General features: G+C 60.2%; 1 protein-coding gene across 3 annotated transcripts in view; it reads left to right on the top strand.

The window, feature by feature from the left end:
• The window catches only part of RASD2 (RASD family member 2), a 20,907-nt gene extending 8,792 nt beyond the window's left edge, over nt 1–12,115 (top strand). Inside the window, exons 1-3 of one of the 3 annotated variants that reach the window (XM_029955386.1) lie at nt 513–913; nt 5,563–5,956; nt 9,652–12,115. In XM_029955386.1, coding sequence (XP_029811246.1) covers nt 5,686–5,956; nt 9,652–10,181 — 801 coding nt within the window. In that variant the 5' untranslated portion in view covers nt 513–913; nt 5,563–5,685 and the 3' untranslated portion in view covers nt 10,182–12,115. Of the gene's footprint in view, nt 1–512; nt 914–4,768; nt 4,831–5,562; nt 5,957–9,651 lie in introns of those variants that run through there. The other 2 variants (XM_029955384.1, XM_029955385.1) reach the window with 2 other exon arrangements.
• The last annotated feature ends 1,782 nt before the right edge of the window (nt 12,116–13,897 follow it).

Below are 13,897 nucleotides of genomic sequence, written 5' to 3'. Positions count from 1 at the left end.
GCTGCGACCGCTTTCTGGGGGGGAGGCATTGACTCGCCCTGCGGGAGAGAGGGGCGTTCGCCTCCCGGAGAGGGAGGGAGGAGCTAGGGCCCGCAGAAAGTTCGCCTCCTCTAGGGGGGCCAGAGGAGGTGAAGTGGGTGGAGGAGCGGGTTTAAGACTAACTCAGAGCTACGTGCAAAAACCTTGGGGCGGCGTTCAAGGCCCCCTCCCACACGCGCGCGGAGCTGAGCGCCCTGCTCCTCCTCCAGCTGCTGGCGTAGACTCGCCGGTAGAAAGGAGCCGTTCCTCTGGCGCGGGGAGAGCTGCAGAGCTGCAGGCAGAGGAGGAGGCCGCGACGACACGGGCAGCACCCCCGACCCGAGCGCACCCCTTTGGCGCGCGGGCGGAAAACGTGGCATAGGCGGCCAGCACAGGTTCGCCCACTCGGGACGCACACACACGCACGCACCCACAGGCGCCGCCAGAGGACCCTCCAGGAGTCTCTAAGGACCCTCTTTAAGCCCCGGAGTCGCCCCTGCCGCCCTCCCCCAGCTCCGAAGACCTAGGCGGGGACCCGGGGATCGGACGTCCCCGCGCCTCCGGGCACCTGGCTCAGCAGGAGTCACCCGGGTCGGGGCAGGGCGGGGCCGGCGGCGGCGAGCCCGAGCCCGCCCGGCGCCCAGACCCCTCGGAGCCCTCAGAACCCATCCATGGGGTACCGGCTCCCCTCGTCTCCTCGCCCGGCCGCGCCCAGCTCGGCGCCCCGAGCCGCGCAGAGGAGGAGCCCGGCGCAGTGACCCGGGAGCCGCTGCAGACTCCGGAAGCCTCGGCGGCGGTGGCGGCAGCGGCCGGAGAGGCAGGCGGTTCCCCCCACCTCCGGGCGCTTCCAGGCAGCCCTCCAAGCTGTGCCAGAGGCCCGGCCGGCCGTTCTCAGGTAGGAGAGAGACCCCAACAGGACTGGGGAGCTGGCTGACGTGGGGGGAAGCCAGGAAAAAAGGGCCGAGGCTTGTGGGGGGAGGACTAGAGAAAGCTTTACATGATTAGGGAAAGTTAAACTGATTGAGCACCTACTGTGTGCCGGGATCATAGTCGACTTTACGAGTCTAGAGAAAAGGATACTAGTTGAGCACTTGCTCTGTGTCAGCCTGAGTGCTAGGCCCTTAGTTATCCCTGGTTGGAAAGACTTACTAAGCATCTACTATGTGCTAGATGTGTTGCTGGGAGCCTTCCGTTTAAGGGACCTAGAGCAATAGCCACTTAAATATGAGGACACTGAGGCTCTGGGAGGAAGAGGCACTTACTTACCTTCCCCAAACACTCCCACCCCCTTCCGGTACCTGGATGGAGCTGGTTGATGGCCACCCCCAGCCCTGGTGAGGACTTCCTTTGAGGAGGGAAGATCAAGGAACACCTTCCTTGTTCAGCATTTCTTGCGCTTTTTGGGGGGGTGTGTGCGCAAGGAGTGAGTTTCCTGAGTGATTCTTTTCCCTGGAAATGTGTCCCCCGTTCAGCTGGCCGGAGGGCCTCCAGGTACCTCTGAGGGGATCTCTCTGCCTTCTCCCTTGGTTCCCCTTCCTTGGAGGATGACAGAGGGTGCTCTGGATTCCTGGCAGGTAGGAAGCCGGGCTGGGAAGGGGCAGCCAGCTCAGGAGTCCATGATTCAGGCTTACCCTGGTGTCGCAGCGACAAGGTGGGGTCCCCAAGACCTCTGCCTGCGGTCCCGTCTTACCCTGCCAGCTGTTCCCGGTGGCCCCTGGGGTGCCTAGAGGAGGTGCGTCAAAGGAACCCACTTGTCAGAAGCTGTTTTAGCCTCTAGGCTTCTCACTCAACGATCTGGGCCACGCTACAGGTTTGTTTCTACGATACCAGCTGATAGGTGACCAGTCCCACCGGCCCAAACCATCTGAGCTGCTGAGAGGCAGGACTGGTCTGCGAGAAGATGATGTCTGCCTGTCTCCTGTCACCCCGAGCTGCCAAGGGGGCTGGGGCTGGCTTTGCCAAGCCCCCAGGACACCCCTCAGTGTGGGGATGGGAGCCAGTGGATGATGGGTATGGCCAGAGAGGCTGGCATGTCTGCTAATGGAGGAGGCTGGAGGTGTGTGGGGAAGGGAGGGGGGGGGGGGGCACTCGTTCTGGGACCAAGCTCTGGGGTACCCACAGGGAGAAGGAAGGACATGTCCAGACTCCTGTCCTGATGTCCTTCTCCATCTGATCCCCTCCATCTTCCAGGAGGCCCCGAGGGAGGGGTTTGAGGGAGAGGAAGGGGGCGAACCCACAGATGCATTTGCCAGGAGCTGGCTGGGCAGGGTTTGGGGGTGAGTCCTGGGCAGGATGCCTGTCCCCCCAGCTGTCTGTAGGGAGAGAGAGGGAATGAGAGTATCATAGGCCTCGGGTCATTTCCCCGCCCGACGCCAGCTGAGGCATCCCTGAGTCAGGCACTGTTTGAGAAAGACTGGTTTTGGCCAGGGGGTAGGTTTTTATGGAAGTAAGAGCCCAGGTTTAGGAGTGCATCAGCCTAATTCTAATCCGGCTTGGCCGATAATCTGTGTGGACTGGGGCAAGTGACTGAGCAGTGCCCCCCCCTCCCCCCGTGTGCCCATCAGTTAGTGGACTGATGCTGGCCTGCTCTTCATGGGACCCTTGTGAAGTCATTGGAAGAAGGAACACAAAGTAGCTAGCATGATGGCAGCCTGCCTGGCTGTCCCCCTCCCACCCCAGGATGGCATCACCCCATCCCTGGTCCCGACTCTCTGCCTCTTTGGGTGCCCTTCCATTTGCCTCGGCCTGGAGTCAGCTGAGACACCCGGAACTCAGTGCATTTGGGTTCTTGTGCTGCTAGTGGCCCCATTAACCAGTCTCTGAGCCTCCAGGGGTGGGCTCTAAATTCTTGAAGGGCCCTTTGCTCTCTGATGCCCACCTGCTCCTCACTGTGTGGGGTCGGCCTGGCTGAGGATGCAGGGAGAGAGCAGGCAGCTGAGGAGAGGAGCCATGCCCACAGCTGCCGACAGTGCCTCCTGGGGGGGGAGGGGAGGGAGGGAAGATGCGGGGGCAGGAGATGTCGCTGTCACCTGGCGTCCAGGTGTCTGGGCACCTCACACAGCCCCACGTGGCTGAGGCCATGTGAAGCCTTCTCCCTGAGAAGAAAGTGCGTTTCCCTCTCTGCCTCTTTCTGACGCCCTGTCTCCTCTCTGCCTCTCTGCCTCTCTGCTTCTTGTCTCTGACTCCAGGCCCATCCAGGCACTGATATTAGCACCTCTGTACCAGGAGCACCCCCCGCCCCAGGCTGGGTAGGCGGTGATGGAGACAACACTGTCCCTGGGAGCTGCTGGCCTCCCTCCCTGTCTAGACAGATGTGATCACCAGCAGAGCCGAGCTCCCCGCAGAGGGGCTGGGGAGGGGGCTGTCGTGGTGCGGGGCCTCTTTCCCCCCATCTCTGCTGAAGGCTCAGGCTGCCTTGCCCGGGCTCCCGAGACCCTCCTCAGCACAGCACCGGGGCCGGCCAGGTGGGAGGAGGAAGAGGAGGCCTCAGAAGGAGGCTTCGGGTGAGCTGCAGAGGCAGACCCACTTGCTTCGTTCATTCAGTGCTCAGTTATTGAGCACTTGCTGTGTACAGGGGACCGACCCCCAGTGGGATAAATGGAAGGAGGGCCGCAGGCATGAATTAGGGGAAGGGGGGTGGATCTTAGCCTCGGAGTCACTGTCCTGGCTACCTTATGAAAGACAGAGGTCAGTCGTGTAGACTCTGAAGTGTCAGGGTCCTTCTGGGTGAAATGGACAGATGAGGTCCTCCCCATGGGGTGGTGGTGAGGAGACCCCTGAGCGCGGGGTGCACTGCCTGGGGCCCGATCCCTCCTTTGCTGGTTACTGGCTGTGTGACCCTGAGCAAGTTAACTAAACTTCTCAGAGCCTCAGTAACTTCCTCTGCCAACTGGGGTGACACCACCTACCTTCTGGGGTTCCTGAGGGATGGAGCGACTTATTACACGCTCAGCGCTTAGCACAGCACTGCTGTGGCCCTTGTTGACTGCATGGCAAATGTCAGCTACCCTCGTGTTCTATACTTAGCAGGTACTTGGCACACGGCAGGGGCTCGGTTAATGGTGATTGTTATGGCTCTGGGCTCAGGGTCAGCGGTGTGTGGGCTCATTGTGTGCGTCTCTTTGCAATTCATTCATCGAGACCTCTTCGTGGCTTGGAATTGGCCGTGGTGGGAATGTGTGTACCCTAGAGATTGACAAATACTGCCAATAAGGGTGTTTTAAGAAGATATTTTTGAGAGCTGGGTTACCGCACAGCGGCTCTCAGTGGGGCAGCCCGAGCAGAGGCAGACGCCCGAGTGTCCTGAACAGGACGTTCTCCAGGGGGTCTCTCCACCTCCAGATGATGTTGGAGAGAGCCTTGGGGTGAGTGGATGCGGCATTCTATGCTACCGAGCTGGGGCTGCCAGCGGTGGGGACCATGGGTAGCCAGCATGTACAGCTCCCCTGCGCACATGGGGAAAAAAAAGGGGCCTTCTCTGGGCAGATGAACCCCACAAAGACAGCCCCCATTCTCCCGCCCAGCGAGGTGCCTGGTGCAGTGCCCAGCCTGCACAACCGTGTGTGGCGGCGGCTGAGGGCAGAAGGGATCGATATTCCAGCAGGCCCGGATCCGTTTCTAGTTCCTAGAGAGGGGAGGGATTCCCGCTGCGGCGGGGCCGGGAGCCAGAAGCCTTCTGAGAGGAGGCGGTGTTTGAGCCAGACCCTGCGACGCAAAGAGAAGGGGGCGTTCTGGCAGAGGGGCTAGCATGCGCTTGGAAGTGGAGGCAGATCTCTGCAGAGCGCGGACAGAGTGATGGGCTCGGGGATTCTGGTGGGTGCTGACACAGGCAAGGAGGGTGGTGGGGGCTGGGGTGGGCCTTTGGCGTGGCCTGGTGGGGGGTTATTTATCTTCCATTTGGGCTTTGGAGCTGCGGTCCAGTTCAGCCTCTTCCACAAGGCCAAGAAGCTCCCACAGAAAGTTCTGGGTAGCCCTTGGAGCTCTGAGGGACTTGAGTTGTTCTTAGGTCATTTCTCTGGCCCACATCTCGTCCAGATCTCTGGGCCTCCTGGCAGTAAGCAAATTCCCAGGACCTGGGGGCGAAGTCGCTGGGCCCTGGGTGGGTGGAGAGGATGTGGTCTGGACATGGCCTTCCCAACCTCCCCCCATCTGAAAGGCCACAGCCCGAGGTGCCAAAGAGATGCTCTCTAGCGCCTCCTCTAGGTCGCGAGCCCCCAGGACGGAAGGAGCAGGGAGAGATCGGGTCTAGCAGGCGTTGGTTAACATTTTGCGACCTCAACATAATGCAACAGCCCTGTGAGTGAGAAAAAGTAACTCCCAGAGAACTTAGCTACTTGTGTAAAGCGAGGAGTCAGGCCCCAGATGTCCTGGGGGAGGAATCAACAAGGGGTGAATGGGTGCTGGGGCGAACGAGTGAGGGGGGTGCACGCGTGGGGGGGGGGGTGACTGAGGAGGAAGGGGGCCACGGGGGGTCCGAATGGACGAGCAGGCAGAGTTGCGAGGCCCCTTAGGGGCGCCCTAGTCTAACGCGCCCCCCTCTTACAGGCAGAGAACGGACGGCCAGACAGGAGCCACGCGGAGGAGGCCAAGGCCGCCAGCAAGAGGCTGCAGGGCCGGGTGCAGGGCCTGCTAACGCCCGCCCCCCGCTCGGTGCTGCAGTCCCGAGCCATGATGAAGACCCTGTCCAGCGGGAACTGCACGCTCAGCGTGCCCGCCAAGAACTCGTACCGCATGGTGGTGCTGGGCGCCTCGCGGGTGGGCAAGAGCTCCATCGTCTCCCGCTTCCTCAACGGCCGCTTCGACGACCAGTACACGCCCACCATCGAGGACTTCCACCGGAAGGTCTACAACATCCGAGGCGACATGTACCAGCTGGACATCCTGGACACGTCCGGCAACCACCCCTTCCCTGCCATGCGCAGGCTGTCCATCCTCACAGGTGGGGGCCTGGGGCGGGCGGGCACGCCCGGCTCCGGGCAGGGTGCACACAGGGCGCTTTGTGTGCCCGTCGTCTGAACTCAGGCTCACGGCAAGCCCCCTTGCGAGGCTGGGAGGGTCCAAGAGGTGTTGCTGGGCAAGTGATCGCCCTGGGGCCCAGAGTCCTCTGTGGCTCTTCGTGGATAGAGTACTGGTGACCATGGGGCCACCTTCCGGGTCGAGAGCGGACACAGGCAGGCACTGGGGGAGTTCTTCTGCAGGGACCAGAGGGGCTACTGCCTTCCTCCTGCCGGAGGTGGCCCAGCAGAGCTCCGGGGGCCATGGTCGGTCTGCTGGGCTCAGGTCTCTTGACGCCCCAGGCCTTTGCTGCCTCTCAGAGCGGTAAGGGTAGGATCCGGGCGCTGGTCAGTCAGCGTGATGCCAGGAGCTCAGGAATAGTCCCAGGAGCGGGGGAGGCAGGAGCTAACACCTACCGAGACCTGTGTGCCCGGGCCTGTCCTTCGAGCGTAGCATGGATGTATTTAATCCTCACCGCTAACCTAGGAGATGGCTCTTTTGGACCTCACAAGTGGGGAAAACTGGGGCCCAGAGAGGGCAGGCTCCTCCGGGTGGTAACCCAGGTGGTGCGTGGCGGCCTGCTGCTTATTCTCTACGTGAAACCGCCCTGTAGTCTGCCGGCCCTGCTGGGAACGCTGGGATGGGATGGGATGAAGGGGAGCAGGTGGAGAGGTGGGACCCGGCCAGCGCTTGCGTGACTAAGGCGCTTTCGCAAGGAGGCCAAGAGGGCAGGCCGGAACCCAGTGTGCCTGGGGCAGCCATCTCCTGGTTTTATACCTCTGGGCAAGCAACTTTCTCTCTTTGTGCCTCTGTTTTCTCTCTGTAAGAGCATCACATCAGCACCCACCCACAGGCCACTGTGGGAATTAAGTGAGTTAATACGGCAAACGTGCTTGGTGAACGGATAGTAAGTGCTCAATAAACAATGATCGAAGAAACCCAGCATTTAGAGAGTGCCTGCTACGGGCTAAGCAGTCATTTCCTTTTCTTTTAAAAATTGTTTAATGTTTATTTTTGAGAGAGAGAGTGAGAGACAGAATCCGAAGCAGGCTCCAGGCTCTGAGCTGACAGCACAGAGCCCGACGTGGGCCCTGAACTCATGAACTTCGAGATCATGACTCAAGCCGAAGCGAGATCGTGACTTGAGCCGAAGCTGGACGCTCAACAGACTGAGCCACCCCAGGTGTCCCTGTGCAGCCATTTCCTAAGCATCCTTCTCCCATTGCTGGGCCGTGATGAAGGGAAGGAATAACCAAGCACCCCTCTAGCCATCAGTAAAATAGCCCCCCAAATCGAGTTGCTTTTGCACCAAGAAACTCAATGCCTCAAGCACTCCTCCCCTACACCCTGGCCATGCCCTTTCCTTGAGCCCAGGGAGGATGACTTCTTTTGGGCTGTCCTTGCGGACCCTCTGACCCAGAATGCACTTCACCCCCACCCCATGTATGGAGAGGCAGTGTGTGGATGGAGGGAGCCCTGGGTTGACCTGGGTTCCAGTCCTCGCCCCACCACGGCTTCCATGTGTGACCCGGGCTCTGATTCTCCGTCTCCCTGGCTGCACAGCGGACATAAGCCTGCTTCCTCTCCGCCCGCCCCCCCTGGGGGGGGGCTGTGAGGACTGAAGGAGGGCACTGGGGACACCTCTAGCGTGTGGTGGGTATTACACAGAGGTCAGCTCTCCTTGCCTTGGGGAGGAGACTGGGTGCCCACTAATGTCACTAAGGCAAACATCAGAGGGAGGGAGAGGCGTGTGAGGCAGGACCACATGCATATTTCCAAAATTAACTTTTTGTTACAAATAATATGCAAACGCACCCTCCTATCAACCCAAATAAGGCTTTAAAAGTGCTCTTGACCTGTGTCCCCAACTCCAGGTTCCTGTCCCCTCCCTGGAAGCAGGCCACCCCCTCAGTCTGGTGGGGTCTCTTCTGGACCCCCGTGAACACACTGATCTTTACGTTTGCATTGTCTTTGTGACGGGGTATTTTTGCCCGTCTCTCTTTAACGCGCACTTATCATTCGGAACACATCTGTCTGCTTCTTGCTTTTTCACTCACCAGCTCGTGCCTCATTTTCCAACCTGGTGCTGGTGCAGAAGGAAACTCTGAAAGCCGTTAATTCTGCCGCCAGCTCTGTTTCCAGCTGCCAGCCAGGCTGTCTCTGAAGCTTGGCATCGCGGTCTTGCATTTGAATACGTCAAGGCTGCAGAATCCTCAGGGGCCCAGGATTAGCCTAATGGGACGGGGTTGGCAGCCCAGGCAGAAGCGATTGCCAGGCTCGGGGCTGCCTTGTGCAAGCACCTCCCTAGAGAGCCCATCACCCCCATTCCTTCCACGCAGTCCCACCCGTTGACCCAGTGTGCGGGGCCCTGGGGAAGGAGGATGCAGGTGACGCTGTCTCCTTCTGCTCCAGAGCTCATGGTGAAGGCCGGAGCATGGTCCCGAATGTGGCATGCGCTATCATGTGGGGACAGATGCCGTGCTCTGGGGGTCCACAGGAAGGAGGCAGCTTCCAGAAGGAAGAGGGGTTGGATTCAGACCCCGGGCCAGTCACCGACACCCCTAAGCCTCGGTTTACTCATCTGGGAAACGGGGATTTTGGCATCTCCCCACAGGTTCTTATGAGTTGAGGCCAAAGTTCAGAGAAGGTGCTTTGGGTGTGAGCTTGTGATCCCTGTAGTAAGTTCTGGAAGTTGGGATGTGGGCACTGCCCGTGATCTCTCTCTGCCACCCCGGCCACCTCCAAGTTGCCCGTTTCAGACGCAGGTACCCGTCTTGAGTGATGCAGTGAGTGGAAGTAGGGACAGCGTGGGTCTTGGAGGCTAGCGCTCATTTGTGATTTATTCAAGAAGTGGGGAGCACCTGCGTATGCCAGGCACTGGCTGGGTGAGGACAGAAGTGGGTCCAAATCATGGCCTGGCCACATTCGTGCTGTGCGATCTTGGGCCTGTTCTGAGCCTCTCTTCGCTTACCTACACCCACAACAGGAAGGTAACGAAATCCCCCTCACAGAGTTCTTGTGAGAAGTTGGGGGGGGGGGAGGGGGACTGACAGTTGGCGTATCCTCTCTGTCATCTCCGTATCTAAGACCTCCAGTCATTATCCTGTGAAAAACCCTCACGGGGAGGCTGTGTTTCCTCCACGTGGGACAGATGGGGAAATGAAGGTTCGGAGAGGCCGAGGGGCCCGCTCAGGGCTGCGGGGGGCAGGGTGTGAACCCAGGCCTGCCTGGTGCCTGTGCTCTGAGTTCCTAAGATGTGTCAGGCGCTATCCAGGCCCTGGGGATATGCACTGAACAAGGAGGGCAAGACCTCTACTGTCATGGAAATCGTATTTAGTATCATTACTCGGACACGGTCTGCCTGAACTCACAAGTCACTCCCCATCGCCAGCTCTGCAGGGACCTGTAGGGGGAGTTAACAGCGGCGTTTGAGCCGGGCTGTGCCACCCATTAGCTATGTGCCCTTGAACAAGGGCTTTAACCCTCTGGGCCTCAGCCTTCTGCTCTGGAAAATGGGGAGAAGAGTGACTCCCCCACAGACTCACTGGGAAGGCGGGGTCAGTGAGGGGAGGTGGGGTCGGGGTGGGGTGGGCCTGGGGTGAGGGAAGGCCTCACCTCCCCGGGCCCCTCTCCCGCCAGGTGACGTCTTCATCCTGGTGTTCAGCCTGGATAACCGGGAGTCCTTCGACGAGGTCAAGCGCCTCCAGAAGCAGATCCTGGAGGTCAAGTCCTGCCTGAAGAACAAGACCAAGGAGGCGGCCGAGCTGCCCATGGTCATCTGCGGCAACAAGAACGACCACGGCGAGCTGTGCCGCCAGGTGCCCGCCACCGAGGCCGAGCTGCTGGTGTCCGGGGACGAGAACTGTGCCTACTTCGAGGTGTCGGCCAAGAAGAACACCAACGTGGACGAGATGTTCTACGTGCTCTTCAGCATGGCCAAGCTGCCGCACGAGATGAGCCCCGCCCTGCACCGCAAGATCTCGGTGCAGTACGGCGACGCCTTCCATCCCAGGCCCTTCTGCATGCGCCGCGTCAAGGACATGGACGCCTACGGCATGGTCTCGCCCTTTGCCCGCCGCCCCAGCGTCAACAGTGACCTCAAGTACATCAAGGCCAAGGTCCTTCGGGAGGGCCAGGCCCGCGAGCGGGATAAATGCACCATCCAGTGAGCGGGAGGGACGCCGGGGTGGGGGCCTGGGCGGCGCCTTACGGGAGGTGGCCCCACGTGCCCACTGCCCATGTCCCCTGCTCTCCCCCTGCCCCCAGTCTCTAGTGGCAGCCACGTTCGAAGGCCTCTGGCCCCAGACCGGGGCACCCCAGCCTCTGACCTCTGTCTTCTGCCTTCTCGCCACTTCCCTCCGATTCTGCTTTTCCGAGGTGCCCCACCCCCACCCCCGGCGCTTTTAGCTCCTCCTCGAGGAGAGAGGTCACTGCAGGGCTGGGAACAAGGGTGGGAGACATCCGGACTTGTGCTGGTCCCCAAGTCAGGGCCCTCCTGCCCTGGGGGTCAGAGGAGACACTGATGCCAGAGGGGCCAGAAACCCTACTTGGATGGGGCCTCCTGGAACAGACGCGGGTGCAAACGACTCCCGGGGTCTCCCCTGGGCTAGCCGAGACCCCAGACCCTCGCCCTCTCTGCCTCAGCTCTTTGGGCCCCCGCCCCCCAACATGTCCCCAGTCGCAGAGCGGTGGCGGCTGTGTGTTTGAAGAGGGGTGTGGCCATGTCTGTCGGACCACGGCCGCCACGTGGACTCCTCTGCCGTCGGTATCGCGGCTCCCTTGTCCGGGTCGCGGATCCCCTGTCTGCTGGTGTGTGTTGTCGCTGCCGCTGTCCTGTTGTGTGTAGCTGCAGAAACGGAAATCAGTGTACTGTAAAAGCTACTGGCGCCTCGCTGGCCAGACCCCCCCCCCCAACGTTAGACCCACGGCCCCCGCTGGGGACACCTTCCTCCCCCTTCCCAGACGGGGTTCCCTTGGCCTGCTGGCTGCTGGACACTGCCCTCGGTAATGAGCTTCACAGTTTACACTCGCACGGGGCGGGGGTGGGGCAGGCTGGGGCTGCTTCTCCTCCTGCCCCCACTGCGTGGTCCAGGCAGCTGAGTCTCCGGCGGAGGTGACACCTCCCAGCCCCTCTATGCCCTCCTCTTCACCTCGTTCAGGGCGAGGCTCTGCCTAGAACCACTCCGTCTTCTACTGTGCTCGTTCCTCAAGCATTTATTGAGCACCTGCTGGGTGCCGGGTCCACTGTGTGCTAGGAAACAAAGATGGTGAGCAGTGCACTTTATGACCCCCAGGCCAGGCCCTTCCCCAGCCTCGGCCTGTTCCCCTTCACCCGCATGGCCTGCACCCGTCCCTGCCGCCCCTCTGTCTCGTGCCCCTGGAGCTTTGGGTGGGCTGCAGGTGCGGCTGGGAGCCAGAGCAGAGCCCGGAGAGGCAGGTGGGGAAGTCCCTCGTGTCTGGCGTGGACTGCTGTGGACTGGGAGTGACGGGAGTTGGGCCTTCTGACCAAAAGCCTTGTGGTCAGCTCTTAACAAACACGTTTCATATCTTAATCTCCTTTAAAATATTGAGATTTAGGGCTATGTGGAACCTTAATGATCATCTAGTGAATCTTTCTGAGGCCCAGAGAGGGTGAGTAACTCACCCCAGCTCACACAGCAAGTCTGTGAGTGCCAGAAGCAGGGCTGAGTCTGGCGGTTTGGCACACGCCCTGAGGTGCCCTCTGTCCCGATGGTTCCTGGGCCCCTGGGGCCTTCAGAAAATGGAGGTGTCTTCCTCCACCCTCTCTCAAGATCAGTCCTTGAGGGCGTCTGTGGATTCTGTGTATGCCATGCCCACGTTTGTCCACGTACATGCACGTGAACACGAAGATGTACGTGTGCCCGGCTCCAGTTCTGCACACCTGCCACCTCCACCCCGGCACCTGCCGCTCCAGCCGGCGGCCCTGACCCTGCTTCTGTGCCCTCGCCCGGTCCTGGCCTGAACCCTCCAAGCGGACTGGGTACTGTGGCCAGGACAGGTGTGTGACCTGGTCCCACCCAGCGACGCCCCTGCTGCCCCACATCTCTGTGACCAATACCAATTAAAGTGGGTTTGTTTCTAAGTGGTGTCATTGACCTTGTATATTTGCTGTGTTTCTGAGAGACGTGTCTCTTCCTCCAACCAAAGCTGGTTCTTTCCTCCCTCCAGTGCACCTGTCCACTGCCCTTGCCTGGGCGGCAGCACTGAGTCAGTCCTCAAGTTGAAATATGTAGGGGAGGGGACCTCCCCCAAGACAGGAGGTTATGCACATCTCTTGGCCCTGCCCTTCTGGGTCTTCTGTGGGGGGTGTATGCTGAGCTGTCGGTGTCCCTCTAGAGGGGTGGCCGGTCAGACAAATGACACCCCCTGCCCCCATGGTTCGTCAGCCCTTGGGGGCCACCCTATGTCTGGATTCTGTGTGGCTCCTCTCAAGCAGTGATTTTGCTTGCCAGGGAACATATGGCATTATCTGGAGACATTTCTTTTAAGTGCATTTATTTATTTTGAGAGAGAGAGAGAGAGAGAGCGAGCACAGGAAGGGCAGAAACAGGAAGAGAGAGCGCATCCGAGCAGGCTCTGCACGGCCAGGGTAGAGCCTGACACGTGGCGCAGACTCATAAACCATGAGATCATGACCTGAGCAGAACTCAGAGGTTGGACTCTTCACCAACTGAGCCACCCAGGCGCCCCGGAAACATTTTTGAATCACCAAGACTTGGGGGGGCCACTCCCAGCTTCCAGTGGGGAGAGCCCAGGGTCGCTGCCTAACACCCTCGTGTCTAGGTCAGCCCTCTCCTCCCATAATAAAGACTTCCCTGGCCCCAAATGTCGGTATTGGGCAGCCTCAGTTGGGACGGTTGGTCCCGGAGGCCAGGGGACAGCCCTGGTCTGTATGGTTGATTTGATGTCCCACTTTCGGGACAGTATTTAATAGACACCAGGCAAGCAAAGCGGGCCCTCGTGTGAGATGAGGCAGGTTGTGGGTGGGGAAGGGGGTTGAGGGAGGGGGACAAGGTCTGGTCCCTATGCCACCCTGAACCTGCCACCTCAGACCATGATTTTCCCTGGGTAGAGGAGGAGGGGACCAGCCCTGCACCTGTCGCATCTCATGCCACTCTCACACCTTCCAGTGAGAAACGTCTCCTGTTCACCCTGTTGTCCCCATCTTGTCCGAGACGGCCCCGCTGGTGCTCTGGCAGGTGGGAGATTCGAAACCAGAGGCCGTCTTAGCTTGGTGAGGGTGAGGCACAGACTTTGCACCTGGGAGATGGAGGTAGTCTGTGCTTCTGATCTACCAGGAGAAGATCGCACCAAGCATGTAGGTGATGGGGCTCATGGGTCAGAGGGAGAGAGCTCTGTGCTGACATTCAGAAAGCAAGGTGACCCTGGCTATGATGGAAGCAAAACCAGGGGTGCCTGGGGTATGGAGGAGCAGGAAGGGAGTCCCCCCTCTGCCTACCTGGGAGCCCAGCCCCCCACTCTGTCTACCTGGGAGCCCAGCCTTCCCCTCTGCCCAGCCCCTCACTCTCCCTACCTGGGATCCCAGGTCCCCCCTCTGCCTAGCTGGGAGCCCAACCCCCCTCCTATCCTGTAGAGAGGGTTGTTGTGGGACACAAATCACTTTGCCACTTTCCCAGTCGTCTCTTTGTAGATAAGACCTAGAGGCCAACACTGTCTCCTGCATCACAGGCCAGGAGCTTGTGGGGAGGCAGCTGGGCGCAGCAAGGCAAGCCTTCCCCGGGGTGGCCTGGACCACCTTTCCTACTCTCTCCCTCCACTGGGGACTGCAAAGAAGTCCCGTCCTTTCCCAGCTTCGGTTTCCTCATCTCTAAATGGGAGGTGGGGTCAGGACAGTTGGACAAGA

The sequence above is a fragment of the Suricata suricatta genome, chromosome 10 (genome assembly GCF_006229205.1).
Source record: "Suricata suricatta isolate VVHF042 chromosome 10, meerkat_22Aug2017_6uvM2_HiC, whole genome shotgun sequence".
NCBI lineage: Eukaryota > Metazoa > Chordata > Mammalia > Carnivora > Herpestidae > Suricata > Suricata suricatta.
This window is presented reverse-complemented; position numbering and strand designations above follow the sequence as displayed.